At 41.0% G+C, this 20152-nt stretch overlaps 1 protein-coding gene across 5 annotated transcripts in view; it reads left to right on the plus strand.

Annotated features, from left to right (window-relative positions):
* The window catches only part of RMND1 (required for meiotic nuclear division 1 homolog), a 39396-nt gene that overhangs the window by 774 nt on the left and 18470 nt on the right, over positions 1-20152 (plus strand). For 2 of the 5 annotated variants that reach the window (XM_033404825.2, XM_004263710.3), the window contains exons 2-5: positions 4489-5006; positions 11801-11909; positions 14741-14816; positions 18624-18663. In XM_033404825.2, coding sequence (XP_033260716.1) covers positions 4503-5006; positions 11801-11909; positions 14741-14816; positions 18624-18663 — 729 coding nt within the window. In that variant the 5' untranslated portion in view covers positions 4489-4502. Of the gene's footprint in view, positions 1-725; positions 2459-2971; positions 3074-4488; positions 5007-11800; positions 11936-14740; positions 14817-18623; positions 18664-20152 lie in introns of those variants that run through there. The other 3 variants (XM_033404807.2, XM_033404816.2, XM_033404839.2) reach the window with 3 other exon arrangements.

Here is a 20152-nt window from a genome sequence, read left to right on the forward strand (position 1 = left end):
GATTTTCGTCTATTTTATTTTCAGCTGTATTAGCAAGTAGGATAATTTCTGTCACATGGTAGGCACTCAGTTCATAATTTGTTGTGTGAGTTAATAAATTAAGAACACAACGTGTTTGCAAGTGATGTTAAATGCAATGGAGAAATAGTGGAGGAAGCTAGAGTGTGGGTGCTGGTGTGCGTTTTAAATGAAGTGGTCAGGGAAGACTTCACTGTGTAGGAGACATTTGAGCAAAGGTCTGAAGGAGGTGAGGGAATGAGGCTTACAGACACCCGAGAGAAGAGTATAAGGGATAGTAAGTACAGAGACCAGAGACCAGAGTGACTGGAGCAAAATGAGCGAGGGGAAAAAGCTGGAGGAGATGTCAGAGTGGTGATAAAGGGCAGAGAATGGAGGGCCATGTAGTCTATCTTAAGGTGTTGGGCTTTTATTTCAAGTGAAATGTGAGGCCATCATCAGATTTTATGAAGAGGGAAGATGTAATCCGATTTGAGTTTGGTTGCTGTGTTCAGGAGAATCTGAAGAACAGAAGCTGGGAAACCAATTCGGAGGCTGCGACAGTAATCCCTGGGAAGGACAGCAGCTTGGACCAGGGTGGTGGCAGTGTTGGTGGTGAGGACCAGTCCGAACAAAGCCAGTGGGATTTGCTGCCAGACTGGGTATGGAGAAGGAAGAGAAGAATAAGGTGGACTGAAGGTTTGGGGCCTTGACAAAGGGAAGGATGTAATTGCTATTTTATGAGTGGGGGAGACTGGGAAGAATAGGATTTGCAGGAAGATTTCAGGAGCTCAGTTTTGAGCATGTTACATTTTTCATGCTCATCAGAGTAGTTTAGGGATAAATATTTGCTATTCATCAATTGTAGGTACTATATAAAACTATGAGATTGGGTGAGATCACCAAGAGCTGAGAATAGAGAAGAAAGGTGGCCCAAATACTGAGCCTTGGTACATTACATTCTTGGGATGGGAGACGAGCAAAAGAGACATCCTACCCGTGAGGTAGGATGAAAATGGCCAGCGTGGTATCCCAGAAACGAGTGAGGGAGTAGGGTGGGGTGATCAGCTGTATCACATGTTGCTGGTCAGTCAGGTAAAATGAATACTGAGAAGTGACCACAGGACTTATAAATGTGGTGGTCATTGCTGGCCTTGACAAATGGGCTTTGGTGAAGTGACAGAGATGAAAGCCCAATTGGAGTGGGTTCAAAAAAAATCAGAGAAGAGGAGATGGAGAGAGGCAATAAAACTCTAAAAGGAAAGGAGCTCAGAGAACAAGTGTAGTATATGGAAGGGAAGATGGGGGTCGGGGAAGAGTTGTTTTTATAAGGTGGGAGAAATCAGAGCCTAGTTGTATGCTAATAGGAATGTGTCAGTAAAAAGGGAAAAATAAATAGCATGGGGGAGAGAGGGGAGAAGGGCTTAACTATGTCTTCTGTAGGCAGGGAGGGAAGAGACTTGGTGTGCAGACAGAGGACCTGGCTGTAGATGGGACCACGGGCACCTCATCTGTAGCAGCAGAAGGGAAGACAAAGTATATGGGCACAAAAGCAATAGGTGGGCAGGTGGATGATGGCAAGGGCTGGTGGAAGTTCTCTCCTGATTATTTGTGTTTTGTCAACCAAAGCGGAAGCAAGGTCGTTATTGAGAATGAGAAAGGAGGAGGCATTGAAGGTGTGAGGAGAGAGCAAAAAGTAAAATATAGTATGGAAGTACAGTATTTAAGATCGTTGAGCGGCATGAAAGGCCCACCTGAAGTGAGTGGTCATGATTTTAAAGTGAGACCAGATGGTTGTTGGTTGGTTGTCCGTCTCCAGCCACGTTGAGGTGCAGGAGTCCAGGCATAAGTTAGGTGAATTATATTTAATTCACGTTGAGGTTTTGCCACGTGGGTATGTGGAAGAGTGGGGTACAAGGGATTTGAGGTCCATGGAATATAACTAAGTGTGGAGGAAGTGATGTGGGGAGTGAGGGACAGTGAAAAAGTGGTTGGATCATTGAATTGTAGGTCCTGTTGGGGTTGAAGAACTGTTGGAATTGGGTGATAGAAGGAGTGAGGCTGAAAGATCAGAGGTGGTGTTTGGAGAGTAGAATGCTTGAAATTGAGAACATGAGGTTGCAGATATTGGTAATGACAGGTCTAGAGCAGGACCCTCCAACAGGAATACGATACAAGCCACACACGGCATTTTAAGTTTTCTAGACACTTTAAAAGTAAAAATTAAGGGGTGAGGTTAATTTTTTTTTTTTTTTTTTTTTTTTGCGGTACGTGGGCCTCTCACCGCTGTGGCCTCTCCCGTTGCGGAGCACAGGCTCCGGACGCGCAGGCTCAGCGGCCATGGCTCACGGGCCCAGCCGCTCCGCGGCATGTGGGATCCTCCCGGACCGGGGCACGAACCCGCGTCCCCTGCATCAGCAGGCGGATTCCCAACCACTGTGCCACCAGGGAAGCCCAAGAGGTGAGGTTAATTTTATTTAGCCCAATATATCTAAAAATATTATTTCAACAAGTAATCAATATAAAAATTATTGAGATATTTTACTTTTTGTATTAAGTATATAATAAAAGGTACCAAAAAAAATTACTTTTTAAATTTTATTGAGCCACATTTCAAGTACTCAGTAGCCGCAGGTGCCTAATGGCCACGATATAGCTCGGAGCATAAGACCCTGGGAGTGAGTGGCTAAGGGAGGATGGAAGATGAGATCACTCGGGACGGGGGGGATCATGCCCCCCACCAATCTGCACGGATGTAGACACCATCGAGAAATATGACAAGGGCAATGCGGAGCATGGAAATTCGGTACCCAAAATGTTATATAAAGCTCTTAGTGTAATTAAAAGTGTAGTGTGTTTTTATCTTTAAATTTAGTCTGTGCAATTAAAATTTCACTTTTCTGAGATGTGTTCCAGTTTTTAACAAAGCCTAAATAATTTTGTGTGTGTGTCGGATACCTTAAATGCTACCCCTCTGTTTTTTTCTCAGCAAAGATAGAAAGCACACTTGTTTGTCCTGTAGCTTTTACATTCTTTGTCCCAGCCTCTGTGTGAAGGCAAGATTTAGAGCTTGGAGGTAAGAATTTCCTAGAAGAGAATGGAAGAATCCAGACCTGTGTAAACAGATTCCTAAAATATTGTATAATTAGGTTCTGCAAAACCCACTGGTTCAACTGGCAGGTAATAGTACTAACTAAACGTGAACTAAAATAGCTAGTTGGACTGGAACTAAACAGAGAATTCCAACTTTGGAAGATATTTTGAAAGCAGCAGGTTCTACCTCCTAAATATCGCAGTGACTCATCCTTGCCCTCATTCTCTTATTTTATTTATTTATTTATTTTTATTTTTTTGCGGTACACGGGCCTCTCACTGCCGCGGCCATCCCCGTTGCTGAGCACAGGCTCCGGCCACGCAGGCTCAGCGGCCATGGCTCACGGGCCCAGCTGCTCCGCGGCACGTGGGATCTTCCCGGACCGGGGCATGAACCCATGTCCCCTGCATCGGCAGGCGGACTCTCAACCACTGCACCACCAGGGAACCCCCTGCCCTCATCCTTTTAAAGGGAGATAATATATATGCAGTGGTTACAGTGTTGTCTCTAGAACTGGAAAAGCCTGGGATTTCCTTCTGTCTCTGCATCACTGATTGTAAGCAGTCAGCCTCCCTAAGCCTCAGTTTACCCTGGGAAGTACCTCACAGGATTGTCGTGAGGTGAAGCAGAGCGCTTGCTGGGTTCAAAGTACTCAGAAAGCAATGTCTTAGTGTCTCTCAGTTCCTCCTCTAAGTTTTAACCAAGGATATGTTTCTTGAATGTACTTTTGACCATGTGAGTCTCACATGAAGAGCTCCGACTTCCCTCTCCTATAGAAACTTTAGGACCAGTGCTTAGGATGCAGCCACAGGCTCCTGTTCAGCCCTCAGCTGCTGCTGCAGCTCACGCCTGGCTCCCCTGAAGTTGCATCCTGTTTGTCAGGTGAACAATACTGTTTACCTGCGGTGTTCACCTTGCTCATCCCTCTGCCCTTTTGAAACCCGATTCAAACATCACCTCTGATAGGCACCAATAATTGTCTGTTGCTTTAAGGTGTTAAAAAAATGATATGTGTTTAAAGGACAAATAAACTACTTTTTTTTTTTGGTTTGGCCACGCCGTGCGGCATGTGGGATCTTAGTTCCCAGACCAGGGATCGAACCCTTGCCCCCTGCATTGGGAGCGCAGAGTATTAACTACTGGACCGCCAGGGAAGTCCCTCAATAGCTTTATAGTCTTATAACCTTCCAGAAAGAAGGCTAAAGGTTGACTAAAAGAGAGGTGGTGAAAATACTTGTATGTATTTTTTTAACCTCATTCTTTTACTAGGCTTAAGTTAAGATGTATCTATTTTGCAAATTGTTTTACAGATATATACCTGTTACCTGGGAAAACACTATATACTTTTTAAACATTTTTTATTGAAAAACTTGAACTTTGAATTCTTTTTCTTTTAGCTTGAGATGTGGTAATGCCAGCCAGACTTCTCAGGTCCTTGGCCAGATCTCACTATATTTTATCAGAAGCGTGTCAGTGCCAAAGACTTGTTCATCGAACATTAAAACCACTTAAGGAATTTGAGACCACAACATGCAACACCCTGACAAGAAGTCAGAACGTGAATTTCTTCTTTCCTGATACAGCAGCTGTTGGTTTGAATAAGTCCCAGGTCCTGGAAATGAACCGGAAAATATCAAATACAAATGTACTCTCTCCATTAAACACCGCATGTTACCAAGATGAAAAAGAGCACCTTCCAACCAGGAACTCCCTTGGTACTCATAGGAAAGTGATTCACAAACCAAATCTGTTAGGTTTTAAGTGGTTTATAAAAATACTGAAGAGACATTCCTCATCTGTGTCAACGGAAACACTTGTTTCTAAACAAGACTTTCCGCAAATCAAGAGACCACTGAAAGCATCAAGGACCAGGCAGCCATCCAGGACCAACCTTCCAGTTCTGCCTGTGAACAAGGTAAAAACACTTGTGGTGGTGGCACCTCTGTTCCCTAATAATCACTCTGAACCCCTGTGGATCCCACCCCAGCCTTACTACCAACATAGGAGAGCCAGCCAGCATCTCAGCACTTCTTTCAGGATCTTTGAAGCCTAATAGTAAAACCTGTCATCTCCAAAGGGAATCAACATCTTAATTTTAGGAATTAGTGGTACATATAAAGGCAAAATAGAGGCAATTAAATATAAAAATGTAGTTTATGAAAGGATTAGTGGCCTAAAGAAATTTTGAAAAAGACCAGTAGTAAGTCTATTCTAGGAACAGTGCTATAAAAAGCCCCCATTAAAAAAAAAATCAAACTGTAGAAATTCTGTATTAAATTTAAAAAATTTTTGTTCCATTAAGTATGCAGACAGGTATGCATTCATTAGCCAATGGTGACTGCATGGGAGGGGGTGGTGAAAGGACATGGCAAGGTGGAATCCAAAAAGCAGAGTGAAGGTTTTTGCTTTTTTTTTATCATTTGAAGGTTGAAGTGGTTGTTTTCATTCACTGTTAAGAGGTTTATGGGAAGTTCTCCACTACAGTTCGCATTTGCCCACTAAATGATAAATATTTAAGGTCAGGGTCAAGCCCTTTGGTAACCTGTGTATCTCGCATGTTACTTGAAACTGTGCCTTATACTTAATAAATGTTTATTAAACAGGGAAGGATAGAAGAGAAGCAAAGGGACCTTTGATGTCTGCAGCCATCAACATTAAAAGTAGGAATGTCAAATATTTAACACTTGATGAAGCCTTCTGAATCTATCAGAAAACAGGTTATACTGTCAATCTTACAATCTCGATTCTGAGAAGTAGACCTTGAGAGCGTTTAACTTGTCCTGTTTTTGGTTTTGTTTACTGCGTGGTTGACTTCCTTTAAAAAGGTGTACAGGCCTTCACGTCTTGTCCTCAGGTTGCGAAGCTAGGAGTTGGTTAATGACTTTTGTTTTGGATTCTAGCTTTGTTTACATTCTTGTTTGGTTTCCTTGAACCCACGATGTGAAGGATGGGAGTTTTGGATGCATTCTGCTCTCACCCCTTTCTTTCTAGCTCTTGAGTGTTTAATTATGTTGTTTAGTGTTGTGATCCTCTGGGAAATTTAGTATTTAAGTGACTGAGATGAAAGTAAGTGTAAAAACTTGAATTCACAGCAGATCCAAAAAAGAGGAGGACCAAGTCCCTTTTTTCTTGCGTTACATCGAGCAGCGCAGAGCAGAATCCAGCTTCTTATGAAAGGCTGGTGAGGTCAGAAATGGCACCTGTTCTTGTAGTTGTCGGTTGTAAACTGTCGAAGAGGCATTATTGCTTTGGGCTGTCCGTAGACTTGAAAGCAGTGTTCCTGGGTTCCGTTTTTTATTTTTCTTCAGGACTTTTTTCCTTTCTGCTTCCAGGAAAGGATTTGAAGTAGATTGTCAAAATTTAACAAGTTTCAAATGAGATAATAAAAGCATTACATTTAAAATAGAGCAAGCAGTTGAAACGAACAGAGAAGTAAATATTATCAGATATCTGATACGAGTAATCTAGTTGAATATTTAGTTCCGCGAAGCCCAATGATTAAAGAAAGGCAGGGATACTCCTGGGTTGTACATTTCTTGTTGTCTAACAAGAAAAAAAGAAAAACATAAGAATGTCTTATAAGAAATAACTTTTTCTATCACCAAACTTAAGGAATCATTTATTTCCTTGGGTCCTGACATAGGACATGTTATGTAACGTAATAGCTGTGACTTCAGTTGGAATTCCGTGAAAACAGAAACAGTACGTCATTCCTCTGGAAGCACAGGAAAATAATAGACAATCTTTTCTATTTCTGAAGGCATTTTGTAAGTGACCTGAGGGAGTATGATTTTTGGAACATTATTTTCTAATGATCTTACAGGAGAACACAGTCTTGAGGTATAACGAGGTAATATATGCCCAGGGCTGAAGACTGGCTTTTATCTGTCCGGAATAGAGGGCCCCTCCATTTCCATGTGGGCATCATGGGGCTGGCGAGTCCCCTTTGGTGGTAAAGCCCTTTCCTCCCCTCTGGACTGAGTCAGGAAAGGACTCTACTTTGTACCAGAAAGAGGTACCCTTTGTCTCATTCCGCACGTGTGCACCTGAGCTCACCCTCTTACCTCTGCCACATGGCGTGCGCTTGGAATTGACGGAGTGAGGTCACTCACCCTCTATATTAGAATCAAGTCTTCACCTGATTCCATCTGTAGAGATCATAACCTGCTGAGATATTCAGCCCACATACCGTTGGCTCATCACTTATCATGGCAGGGCCAGTGCTGCTTGTTGGCCTGTCCTGTCTTTGAGGAGGACGATGCCTGAGCGTAAGGACCAACCTCTGAGCAGCGTGGAGGCTTGCAGAGGAGGCAGGGTGCTGGGACGCCCAGCAGTAGTTTGCAGGCTCACACCACAGTGTGTAGTAAAATTAACCAGTGGGTTGTTAATAGGTTTGGGGTTTTTTTGGTGTGTTTGATGAAACAGAATAGAAAGTATCAATGCATTACTCATGATAAAGGTAAATATTGTTCCGTGAAGCTTTTGTGTCCGTTATTGGTGTGGGTGTCTGTGTGTGTGTAGGTACTGTGTATGTGAAAGGGTTTCTCACCATGGGTTGTAGTCAGAAAGGTTAAAAGCTAAAGCTTTATACTAGTAATGTAAAATGCATCTGTGTTTTCTAACTTTTGCCTATAATCTGTGCATAACAGGAAAAACATGCATTTTTTCCCCTTAGTAATATAGAAGCAACATTATTGTAATGCACTAATTTCTTGTTTTAGTAAAAGAACACGAATAAAAATAAACTTTCCTTTTCAGGAAAAGTATTCTGTCAGAGTATGTGATGCTCCAAAACAAGAATCATATATAAATTTCTAGCCCCATCTGCTGGAATATGTTTTCTGTGGCCAGAAAAATGAAACATACTGAAACGTGGTGGTTTTCTTGGCTTTGGTTTTGTTTTGTTTGGGTTTGGGTGGTTTTCTTTTAACATTTTAAAATAGAAAGGCCTAAATTTAAGTCTTAAATCCAATAACTATTTTAGGTTGGTTTGGCACATTTATTTAAGAACAAGTTGTTGATCCCCATGCTAGAACCTGAAATTTGGTATATATTTATATTTAATGCTCAAAAAATAATGGTTCATTATAAAAATCCAGAAAAAGACATGTCTGAAAATGAAAGCTTCTTGCAGAGTAACAACATCTTTAAATAATAGGGGGGAAAATGCAAAGATGACACACACTCTTTCCCTTTACTAAGTGGATTTAAATACAATCTTGAAATTGAAAAACAAAGGAAATAAAACCCAAAAAAGATATTTCTAACAAGTCAAATTGGAAAACCTTGTGAATCATCTATTCACAGAATATTCATAACTTAAACAGAGACTCACATCCCAGATGTTTAAGGAGGATACAGAAAGTAGTGTGGCGAGCCATGTAAGTTATGTAACGTAGGCTAAACCAAATAAGCTGTGAGACATTGGCTAGGACTCTGAGCCAAACTAAACAGGAGATGGTGAGAGAAGGAAAGGTGACCATCTTCAGAAAATCTGCAAAGATCCTTGGAATGACTAAGGTAGAAACAAATTGTGTTTAAAAATTTATAACCTGACTCTTTGGAGCTCAGCATATATTTTCTCATGGAAGTAGTGGTTGAATGCTTTGACTTGTTCCTTTTTTTTTTTTTTAATTTATTTTATTTATTTATTTTTGGCTGTGTTGGGTCTTCGCTGCTGTGCGCAGGCTTTCTCTAGTTGTGGCAAGCAGGGGCTACTCTTTGTTGCGGTGCGCGGGCTTCTCATTGCGGTGGCTTCTCTTGTTGAGGAGCACGGGCTCTAGGCACACGGGCTTCAGTAGCTGTGGCAGGTGGGCTCAGTAGTTGTGGCTCGCGGGCTCTAGAGCGCAGGCTCAGTAGTTGTGGCGCACGGGCTTAGTTGCTCCGCGGCATGTGGGATCTTCCCGGACGAGGGCTCGAACCCGTGTCCCCTGCATTGGCAGATGGATTCTTAACTGCTGCGCCACCAGGGAAGCCCGACTTGTTCCATTTTTGAGAAGGTAAAATAGTGTAAGTTTTTTTAGCACAGATGGGCCTGATCAGTAAGAAAGATGATGGTGAAGCAGGCACGAGCCAGGGAGTGGGAGGGACTGCATCGGCTGGAGAATCACGCCCCCCCCGCGCCCCCCCCCCTCCCGTGACCCTGGTCAGTCACTGCTAGATCTTCCACTGGAGCGAAAGATGGTGGAAATCTGGATTTTGCGTCAAATGGCCATTTATTGTTGATAGTTTGTTAAAATCTTGAAAACACTATGTGGGTCAGCTCTTGAGTTGGATAGTTGTCTGGGCTGCCAGTTTACGGCAAAGATTCTAGAAACAGTCGGCAATGCCGTTTCTAGTACAGTTCTGGGAAAACCCTCCGCTGGACTAGCTGTCGACCTTCTCCTTATCTCCTGTCTTCTCCTTCGTGCCGCCTTCTCTTCCCACTCCAGCCTAGACTAAGCATGTCAGCTCTAGCAGCCCCAGAGTCACTCTGACATGCAACCTAATGCACTGGGATTTTGCTTAGCAAACTTGAGTAAGTTTGTCAGCTCTTGTAGGGTAGAGCCTGCCTGCCATGGCCTTACCTGATGCTTCTTTCCAGGATTCCTTTCTTTCAGGCAGCTTAATCTCATACCCTGCCAGCTCTTTTTAACTCCACGGAGCCTTAAAAGAACAACTAGTGCTGGCACTTCTAAGCCTTAAGCACATAACTGATTCCTGTACTCCAGTAACCAGCTTTACTTTGACTGTATGGACCCATATGTTTTTGTAAATTAACGTGTTCTTACCTTCATAATGAATACGGGAATCAGCATATCAGATACCTGCAACAGGAGGGTCCTGCATCCGTTTAGCTCACATTCAGTGACAATTTCAGCTTGCTTGTCTGACTTTTAATTTTTCCTCTAATTGAATTAAAATCAATTAGACAATTGAATGTTTTGCTTATGAGGGGATATTTTACGGATTTTAGGTTTTTCAGGTCCTCCGTTTATTCCTCTGCTACTTTTTAAACCACACATTAGAACTGTGTAACAGATGGAAGAAAAAGCAAAGCAGAGTTAGGTCATCTCTTGAGAAAGAGCCAGGAGTTAGGTAACAAAAGTGGGAGGAAGGAAGAAATTTATGTACTACTTTTCTTGAATTTCATACTAGGAATGTAGCAGAAAGGGAAAGAATTTAGGAGCCAAGATGAGTAAATCCTAGGAATAAATTTTGATTTAGGGACTCTTATACCTCTTTTGATACATATGGGCCAAAGCACCATGTGTATCAAAGACAGTAGAATCACTAACGTTCTGATTAATAGACACTAAAATATAAAATTACGGACAAATGAAAATTCAGATGTAAATTACTTGATAAACTTTTTAGCCTCCCATATATTTTGATGGTTTAAACATATCTGCATGTGCCGTAATAATAACTGTTATCTAAAAAATGTTGAACATTTGTGCTAATCATGGTTCTGAGCAGTTGACATTCATCAGCTTGTTTAAACTTCACAACAACCCTATCAAGTAGGCATTATTGTTATTCTGATTTTTTTTAATGAATCTAATTCTGTGCCTGAACTCTTAACACCTCTGCCGATAGCTTTTGAACTTTATTGACCGTATTCCATAGTGAGAAACTTATTTTACATTACAGTGTATATGTAGTGACCCGGTATACCTATATAGACATATATGTGACAGAAAATGTCATAAAATAAAATTTACCCTTACTATGAATTATGTACTCTAATATTTTCTGTTTTATTCTGTTTAGTTTATTATTTTTATTATTTTTTTTTTTTTTGTGGTACGCAGGCCTCTGACTGCTGTGGCCTCTCCCGTTGCGGAGCACAGGCTCCGGACGCGCAGGCTCAGCGGCCATGGCTCACGGGCCCAGCCGCTCCGCGGCATGTGGGATCTTCCCGGACCGGGGCACAAACCCGTGTCCCCTGCATCGGCAGGCGGACTCTCAACCACTGCGCCACCAGGGAAGCCCCTAGTTTATTTTTTTTTTAAGCTGGTTTGGGCCGACTAAATTGATATCAGGACTCACTAACGGCTTGTGACCTACAGTTTGACAAAAACACTGTGTGCTGTACCATATGCTTACCATATGTATACTGTATAGCTACACACAATATAAATGTATGCATGTACACACGGGTAAGACTCCTAGTGCAGAAATCCAAAGCACTCACCAAACCTGGACACATTCTCAGATTCACAGAACTTTTAACCAGAGTACAATTAACTAGAGTAAAAATTTCTGTAATTCCTTAGTAGATTCAGAGTAATCTCTGCCTGTACAAGGCTAGTGGCAAATTATCAAATGACCTCAAATAATAATGCTGCTGTGAAAAAGAACCATGGAAACTCAAGGTTGGACAGACTTTAACTAGCATCTCATCCAGGCGCCTTGTATGGTGCCTAAATCCTCTCTATTTTTTGATCAGTCTGTGCTTGAAGCACAACCAGCAGGTGTGGCTCCCTGTTCTGACAGCCCATTCCATCTCTTTGACTATTAAGAGAAAGTTCTTGCATAGATTGAGCTGAAATCCGCCTCCTTGTAACTTCTTTCTCTGCATCCTTCTCACATCCTTTGTCTGAACCGTTGAAATGTTTGGAGAAAACTCTCGAGTGCCAGCTTTGCAGCACGCCATCCTCCCTGTAAAGAGACAACCATCACAGGCACCTCTTGGTAACCCATCTCATTCTCCTCTCTCTGGCACAGGACCTGATGCGCTGTACTGCGTTTGCAACCGCAGATGAATACCATCTTGGAAGTCTCTCTCAAGATCTGACCTCCCATGGATATGTTGAAGTAACAAGCTTGCCTAGAGGTACATCTTCTTGAACCTGGGGCCAAGTATGTTAAAATGTATTAGAAAATAATTTTCCTATGATAACTGTCTTAAATATGCATTTGTTTAGGTTTCATGTTCTCTTTTTTTTATAAATTTATTTTTATTTTTGGCTGTGTTGGGTCATCGTTGCTGCGTGCGGGCTTTCTCTAGTTGCGGCAAGCGGGGGCTACTCTTCTTTGTGGCGCACGGGCTTCTCATTGTGGTGGCTTCTCTTGTTGCGGAGCACGGGCTCTAGGCACGCGGGCTTCAGTAGTTGTGGCACGTGGGCTCAGTAGTTGTGGCTCACAGGCTCTAGAGCACAGGCTCAGTAGCTGTGATTCACGGGCTTAGTTGCTCCGTGGCATGTGGGATCTTCCCGGACCAGGGCTCAAACCCGTGTCCCCTGCATTGGCAGGTGGGTTCTTAAACACTGAGCTACCAGGGAAGCCCCTCATTTTCTATTTGAAGGATTATATCATGAAAGTGGCGTTGAATCTCTTTATACAAATAACATACAAAGATAGGAAATTTAAAACATATTCACAGAGAACTTAGTTCGAAGATTAAAATCAATATGGTTTATTCAGCTGTAATTATAGGATCACTCTTACTTGGGATGATCAAAGGCCATGACACTTCATTTCTGTCACGTTAAAAAGTTATTTTAGTTTAAAAGAAGAACCGTAAAATTGATAGAACTGTTGGGGAGAGCCTTTAAAGAAAAATTTACCAGTACAGTCCAACACTTTAAAACTAACAGAATTAGTTAAAAGATAAGCTCAATGAATATTTTAAAAGAGAATTAAACTGAGAGGATTTTAGGATAGTGTGAGGAAGGCTTCTTGAGAAATCACCTGCTTTATGTTAAAAAAATGACTTGGAACACTTTGATGGAAGATTCATGAATTTACCTCAAAGTAGCAAAAAATAGTAGGTTGAAAACCTCTCTGCTCCAGAGAAAATTCTTAAAAGAGTCACCGACCCTGTAAGAAACAATCGAAATGTCATTGTGTTTTCTCAGCCTTGATGATCTGAACCAACTGTTTGTACTATTTGGTGGCAAAAAACAAAATAATTGACTTAGAAAAACAGAGCTATGTCCAGGGCCTCTAAGAAGGAAAATTGCCCTGCGGTGTTCTTGGCTGATTCCAGAGGCTGTCGGCAGGGTGCCCCACACACTTGGGGGCTTCTCGTACTGTTCTCACTGGCCTGGATCTTTCCCACTTCATTTGTGGTGTTCTTGGCTATATGGGTGAGCCTTGCCCTCTATAGATGTAGAACTCAAGGAAGTGTGATTTCACCAAAGAAAAGGAGTTTAGGAGTTGGTCTTTTTCTGAATCCCCCATTCCCCATCCTCTATTAGGAGCTCTGAAGCTTTGAGGATCCTAATTTTATGTTAAGAAATTATGCTGGTGGGAAAGAAAGATTCTTTTTGTGGCTGCACTTCTGTTCAACAGTTCTCTCCCCTAAAAGGACAGATTGTGGTAAAGAAATGAAAATAATTGGAAGTGAAACATCAAAATTAGAAAATGTTGAATTTCCAAATGATTCCGAGGTGCGGCTTTTCCAGTGTCTTTTTCTCCTGAGATCGTCCCTCCCACCTCCTGCTTTGCAGTAGCAGTTTAATGAACAGTCTGTGAAACAAATCTTAAATACAAACACACGCATAGAAAACTATGCTCTGAGGATAAAGCCACTTCTAATTTGTGGGAAAAGAATTAAATATTTCTGTTTTCTGAAAAGGGTTATTTTGTGTTTTGTTTTCTATTAAAATGTATTTAGTTTCAAAAAGGAAATTATGTAACATTTTACATATTAATATTAGTATATTTATTGATAGACTAACATGTTATTTATAGTTTACATTATAGAATATTTATATACTTATAATAAATACTACTAAACTAATATACAAAGTAACTACTTACTGGTGAATATTTGTATATGTATGTATTCAATATTTAAAATGTTAAAATATTTAAATAGTTACAGGTGACTGTCATGGTAGTTCTCATGATTAACTTTGAAATCAGATATGTTTTGAAATGGACTGTATCTTTGTTTCTGTATGTTTTCTATTTTCCACACTTTATACAATATAATTTAAAATTCAGTGGAAAGAGTAGTTTGAGAATATTAAAATTATATTATTAATAAAATGATATTTAAAGGAAGAGAATATATTAATGGCTCTTCAAATTTTATTTTAAATTACTTTTACAGAAAGAAGTTTAATTCTTTTTTCTTTTTTTTAATTGAACTATAGTTGATTTACAGTGTGTTAATTTCTGCTATACAACAAAGTGATTCAGTTATACATATACATTCCTTTATATAGATACATTCTTTTTTATATTCTTTTCCATATGGTTTATCACAGGATATTGGATATAGTTCCCTGTGCTATACAGTAGGACCTTGTTGTTTATCTGTTCTCTATATAATAGTTTGCATCTGCTAACCCCAAACTCCCAGTCCATCCCTCCCCCACCCCCCCCAAATTCTTGAACCTTAGTTGTACTGATACTAAGACTTTAATCATTATCAACTGGACTAGCGATTACTGAATCAAAATGGGCGTGAATGAGTTTTAAATAGCACTAATAATAGTGTCACAGGTTGTTGAATATTTTGTTCAAGTAATTTCTTATGGTCTTTTCATTTTCATATATTAAATACTTTTAGAAACCTTAGTAGAAAAATGGACAGTGTGTTGTAGAGCACTTCATGGTATATGAAGCAATGATCACAAATACTTTGTTAAAAGTTTATAGGGGACTTAAATCTTGTGTCACCTTGTGACATAGCTTTTTGCTCATTTATCACAGATGCAGCAAATATTTTGGTGATAGGTATGGAAAATTCTGCAAAAGAAGGTGATCCTGGAACAATATTCTTCTTCAGGTAAGACAAGAAAGCAACTCCATTGGAAGATGGGCTGTGGCCAGGTATTGTGGTCCTTAAAGATGCAGATGTACCTTCTCTCTTAACAGAAGATGTTTCAAAATTTATTTGTGATTTAAATTTATCCTTTGGTTCTTATTTGAATAGGAGAGTTTGTCACTTTTAGGCATCTGCTGGTAAATCCTCTTATGAAATAAAGAATTTTCCCCCCTAGGGAAAAGATTAGGGATTTTTTATTCATTTTGTTCTAAATTAACTTTAAGCATTATGTCATCTTTGTATCATATATGCAAGTTTTTCGCACCGCTCATAATTCATGACAGTAAAGGGTGCACTTAACACGTTATAAAAAGAGAGCATTGGGGGGCTTCCCTGGTGGCGCGGTGGTTGAGAGTCCGCTTGCTGATGCAGGGGATGCGGGTTCGTGCCCCGGTCCGGGAAGATCCCACATGCCGCGGAGCAGCTGGGCCCATGAGCCATGACCGCTGGGCCTGCATGTTCAGAGCCTGTGCTCTGCAATGAGAGAGGCCACAACAGTGAGAGGCCCGCGTACCGCAAAAAAAAAAAGAGAGAGAGAGAGAGCATTGGACAAAGCTAAGGTCAGGAACCACTGGTGGAAATAATGGTGCCCTGTAGAACGCAGGGATTTAGGGAACCGAATGGACTCCCCCCAGCTTCCGGCCTTCCTAAGAGCAAGAGACTGAAGGAAGCTCAGGCTGACGTCATTAACAGAGGCCCATTCGGGTAACTTGGTGTGTACTTGCCTTTATTGGTAAATGTGGGTTTTCATTTACTAAGAATATGTAAGCATCTTATTTCCCATTCATCTTCAGTGCCCCTCATCAGGTTCATGCTACCTGCCCTGCTGTCTTTCTTCCTTTTCCATCTTCTCCCTCTGAAGCTAAAGTTTTAGATCACCTTACCTCTCTGAAGACTTCAGACTGGGACCCTGATCCACATGCATTTATTCCTTTTATTTAAAGGTTTTTTTTTTTTTTTAAGGTTGTTTTGATACCAGATACTCCAGAGTAGCTGAGTGGAAGTGGTAATGATAATAGAAACCATTTAAAATAATCTCATCCTCACAACATTTGAGGAAGATCTTTTATTCCCAAGGGTCAGAGGGATTAAGTGAATTACCCACAGTCAAAGGACTAATAAGCGGCAGAACAGAAATACATGGACCATCCATGAGAATCTAGACTTTGATGACGTTTCTGTGGTCTTAGTTCTTACAGTTGATGATAACTGGAAGCTCTGTCTTTGTTTCTGCGGATGCCTTACTTTCCTTGGACATAATCAAGAGTTCAGCATTTAGTGCCGGTAGAAAAACACCCCTTTTGACTTGAGTAAGGAATTTGGATTTCTGAGGTCCTCCAGGTCAGCATCACCCAGTAGAAATACAACGCAAGGCACACATGCAAGCCGCGAATGTAATAATATATTTTCTTATAGCTGCATTTTTAATTTAAAAAAAGATGAATTTAATTTTGACCCACACTAATAATAACATCATATATTGCCTGAAATTAATTTTACTGGTATATTTTATTTAACCCAACATATCTAAACTATTATCATTTCAGCATGTAATCAGTCAACAATTAGTGAGATTTACGTTCTCCTTTTCATACTAAGTCTCTGAAACCCGGCGTATATTTTCCACTTATATCAGCTCTCAGTTTGGACCAGGCCTGTTTCAGGTGCCCGGTAGTCACATGTGGCTTGAGCGCCATACTGCAGAGTTCCTGGGATCTCTCATCTGCCTTGAGGTGCTTCTCTGAACCAGCGCTCTGGCTGTGGCCTTAAACACCTCCCAAATCCATATCCTGAGACCCCACCCTGGCCTTCTGCCACACTCACTGCTTGGTCTCCCTGCCTGTCTTCTCACCCCACCAGCAGTCTTTCTGTCTGTTTGTAGGCAGAGCAATTTTTCAGTGGGTAATTCTGATCACTATACGGTCCTTAAAATTCTACGGAATGTGACCAAACGCCTCATCACAGCACGAAGTTCCTTCAGGGCTTGGCTCTTCCCCGCCTCTGACCTGAGTGCCCTCCCCTTCCCCTCATCCGCAGCCACTCAAACTACTGGCTCTTTATTCTGAGACGTTGCCTGCCCCCCTCGCACCTTTTCCTGGAGTCTGGGGTATTTCCTCGTTTTCTCATTTGACTCTGCTAGTCCTTTAGGAACTGTGTCCCTCCAGTGTACATCCACCTAGATTCTGCGTAACTCTGTTACAGCGTGGATCACACTATTGTAATTGGTGGTCCGTGGATGAGTGTTCTCTGGATTGGGACTTCCTTGAGCAGAGGATCTAGACCATACTCATCTTTGCATCCCAGATGCTAAGCACAGACCCACACACATACTAAGCACATTGCTCAAGATGGTTTGAAGAATGGTAATGGGAACATCATATTTTTACCATTTATTGATGGATGGATGGATGGGTGGATGGATGGGTGGGTGGGTGGGTGGGTGGCTGCGTTGGGTCTTTGTTGCTGCGCACGGACTTTCTCTAGTTGCGGCGAGCAGGGGCTACTCTTGGTTGCGGTGTGTGGGCTTCTCACTGCGGTGGCTTCTCTTGTTGCGGAGCACGGGCTCTAGGCACGCAGGCTTCAGTAGTTGTGGCACGTGGGCTCTAGAGTGCAGGCTCAAAAGTTGTGGCACACGGGCTTAGTTGCTCTGCGGCATGTGGGATCTTCCCAGACTAGAACTTGAACCCATGTCCCTTGCATTGGCAGGCAGATTCTTAACCACTGCGCCACCAGGGAAGCCCCTACCTTTCTTTCATTTCTACCCTTCCTTCCTCTGGTGCAATGACCCAGAGCTGTAACTTCTTTTTCTTTTTTTTTTCCTTTTTTTTAATTTACTACCTAAAACAGCTCAACACATCAGACTTCAGAAATCAAAACAAGTTCCCTAACAGTTTTTAGACTTAAATTTCGTCAAAGGCAGACTTGGATTGTGAGGGCCTCCTGTGGCATTGTTGCAGGTCTACTCTGAGCACTGTAGGGATGGCTGGCATTATTTCATAGGTGCCTTTACCATCTGAAGCTTTAATTTATCTCAGTCTCTTTATTCCACAGATATTAAAAGCATGACCCTTTATTCTTTTCTGATAGCAGAATCTGCCTAATGAGAGCTAATGAGACAGGTCTCAAAAATTTCCTTATTCTGATATCTGTACACCAGAATTGAATCAGGGTACTTCTGTGGTGCACAGTGGTTGGGAGTCCGTGTGCCAATGCAGGGGACACGGGTTCAAGCCCTGGTCCGGGAAGATCCCACATGCTGCAGAGCAGCTAAGCCTGTGTGCCACAACTACTGAGCCTGCGCTCTAGAGCCCATGCTCCACAACAAGAGAAGCCACCGCAATGAGAAGCCTGCACACCGCAACGATGAGTAGCCCCCACTCACTGCAACTAGAGAAAGCCCGCATGCAGCAACAAAGACCCAGCGCAGCCAAAAAGAAATTAATTGATTTAAAAAAACAAAAAAGAATTGCATCGGGTATGAAAGAGTCTAGATACCTGAAGTTAAATGGTTTTACAATAATAGTTATTTATTCTGCAAACCACAGGAGAAATCCATGAATTTTTGAGAGGTCAGGTTTTTTATCTGAAATTCAAAAAATAGCTTTTGTTTATCATATCCATCCAGGGACCATCATGTCAAATCAATAATAAATCATATTTTTAAAAATTGGCCTTCTAGATGCATTCTAGAAGCTACCTAAGCATGGCTTTATGTGTGGCCCTAAAGAATGTATTCCACCTTTAACTTAGTTTATTCTTTTAAATCAGGGAAGGAGCTGCTGTCTTCTGGAATGTGAAAGACAAAACTGTAAGTATAAAGCATGAAAGTATTAAAATTTAGTTTTCTGAGAATAAATTGTTAATGGGCACTGAATAATCTGAGCCATTGGAAGGTAAATTAACAGACAATCCTCAGTTTATTTGCTCTGCATTGTGTGATGTTGATTCTGGCACTGTCATCTTCCAAAATTCTCTTTTTGACTTAGACGTTTCCTACATTTTCCATTCTCTGAGCACACAGTAATTTGTGGAAAATCAGAACAATCCTAGCTACCCTGCAGACAGAAGGAAGTCTACTTCTCATGTGATAACCTACAAAATGAGTCATGTACACACAGTTCACTGGAAGCTGGCTGCATGAGTCTTATTCTAGATCAAGTTTTCTAGAACTTTTTAGCTCACTGGCAATAATTTCTTCAATATCCCAATCATGATTTGTTTAATACAACCTTTTCAGAGGCAGTTTGGTAATACATATCAAAGCTCTATATTTAACTCAGCAATTTTACATCTGAAAGTTATCCAAAGGAAATAATCACAGTTATATATGATGAATGATGTATAGAAATGTTCATCAACACATTATTTACAATAGCAAAAATGAGAAATAACCAAAACACATAATAATAGCAAGTTTGTTAAATACATGCATAGTATGTATTTAAGGTGTACATACTACAGCTCTTAAAAGTCACGTGGGAAGAAACCAATTCCCGAGGAATTGCCTGTGTATATGCTACAGTTCAATTAAAAGAGCAGGTTACAGAATATAACCAACATAATACCAGAGCTGGTAAAAAAAACTATGCCTCATACAAACCCAGTTTTACTGAAAGGAGATACACACATAGGGGGCAGGGGGAGGGAGACTGGGGAGCGGTGTCCTGGAGAAAAGGAAATATAAATGAGCAATAAATGTAAGAAAAATGTACAGATTGGCTATTTGAATTTGCAAAGATGTAAAAGGCTGACAATACCCAGTGTTTTTTAAGAATGCTCTCATTAAAAAAATAAATAAAAGAATGCTCTCATAGGCACAGATGTAGAGAACAAACATGTGGACACCAAGGGGGGGAAGGGGAGGCAGTGGGATGAACTGGGAGATTGGGATTGACATATATACACTGATATGTATAAAATAGATAACTAATAAGAACCTGCTATATAAAAAAATAAATAATATTCAAAAAAAAGAATGCTCTCGTAAATCTTTGGATTCTAAAGCTGGAAAAACTGTTTTGGAGAGCATTTTAGAAACATTTATCAAAATTATAAGTGTGCATGTCTTTTGTTCCAACAAATCCTAAAGAAATATTCCCACAAGTCCTTGAAGATACACACATAAGGCTGGCACATGTGACATCGTGATAGTAGAGAATAGGAAAAAAAACCCATGGATGGACATTTAAGACGGTTAAATCAATTATGTTTCCTCCATGAAGGAGAATCGCATTGAAAATGTTCATATGTACAGTATCATCCCATTTATATAGAAAGCAAACTAAATGTACATACAT

Source organism: Orcinus orca, chromosome 12 (assembly GCF_937001465.1).
Source record: "Orcinus orca chromosome 12, mOrcOrc1.1, whole genome shotgun sequence".
Lineage (NCBI taxonomy): Eukaryota > Metazoa > Chordata > Mammalia > Artiodactyla > Delphinidae > Orcinus > Orcinus orca.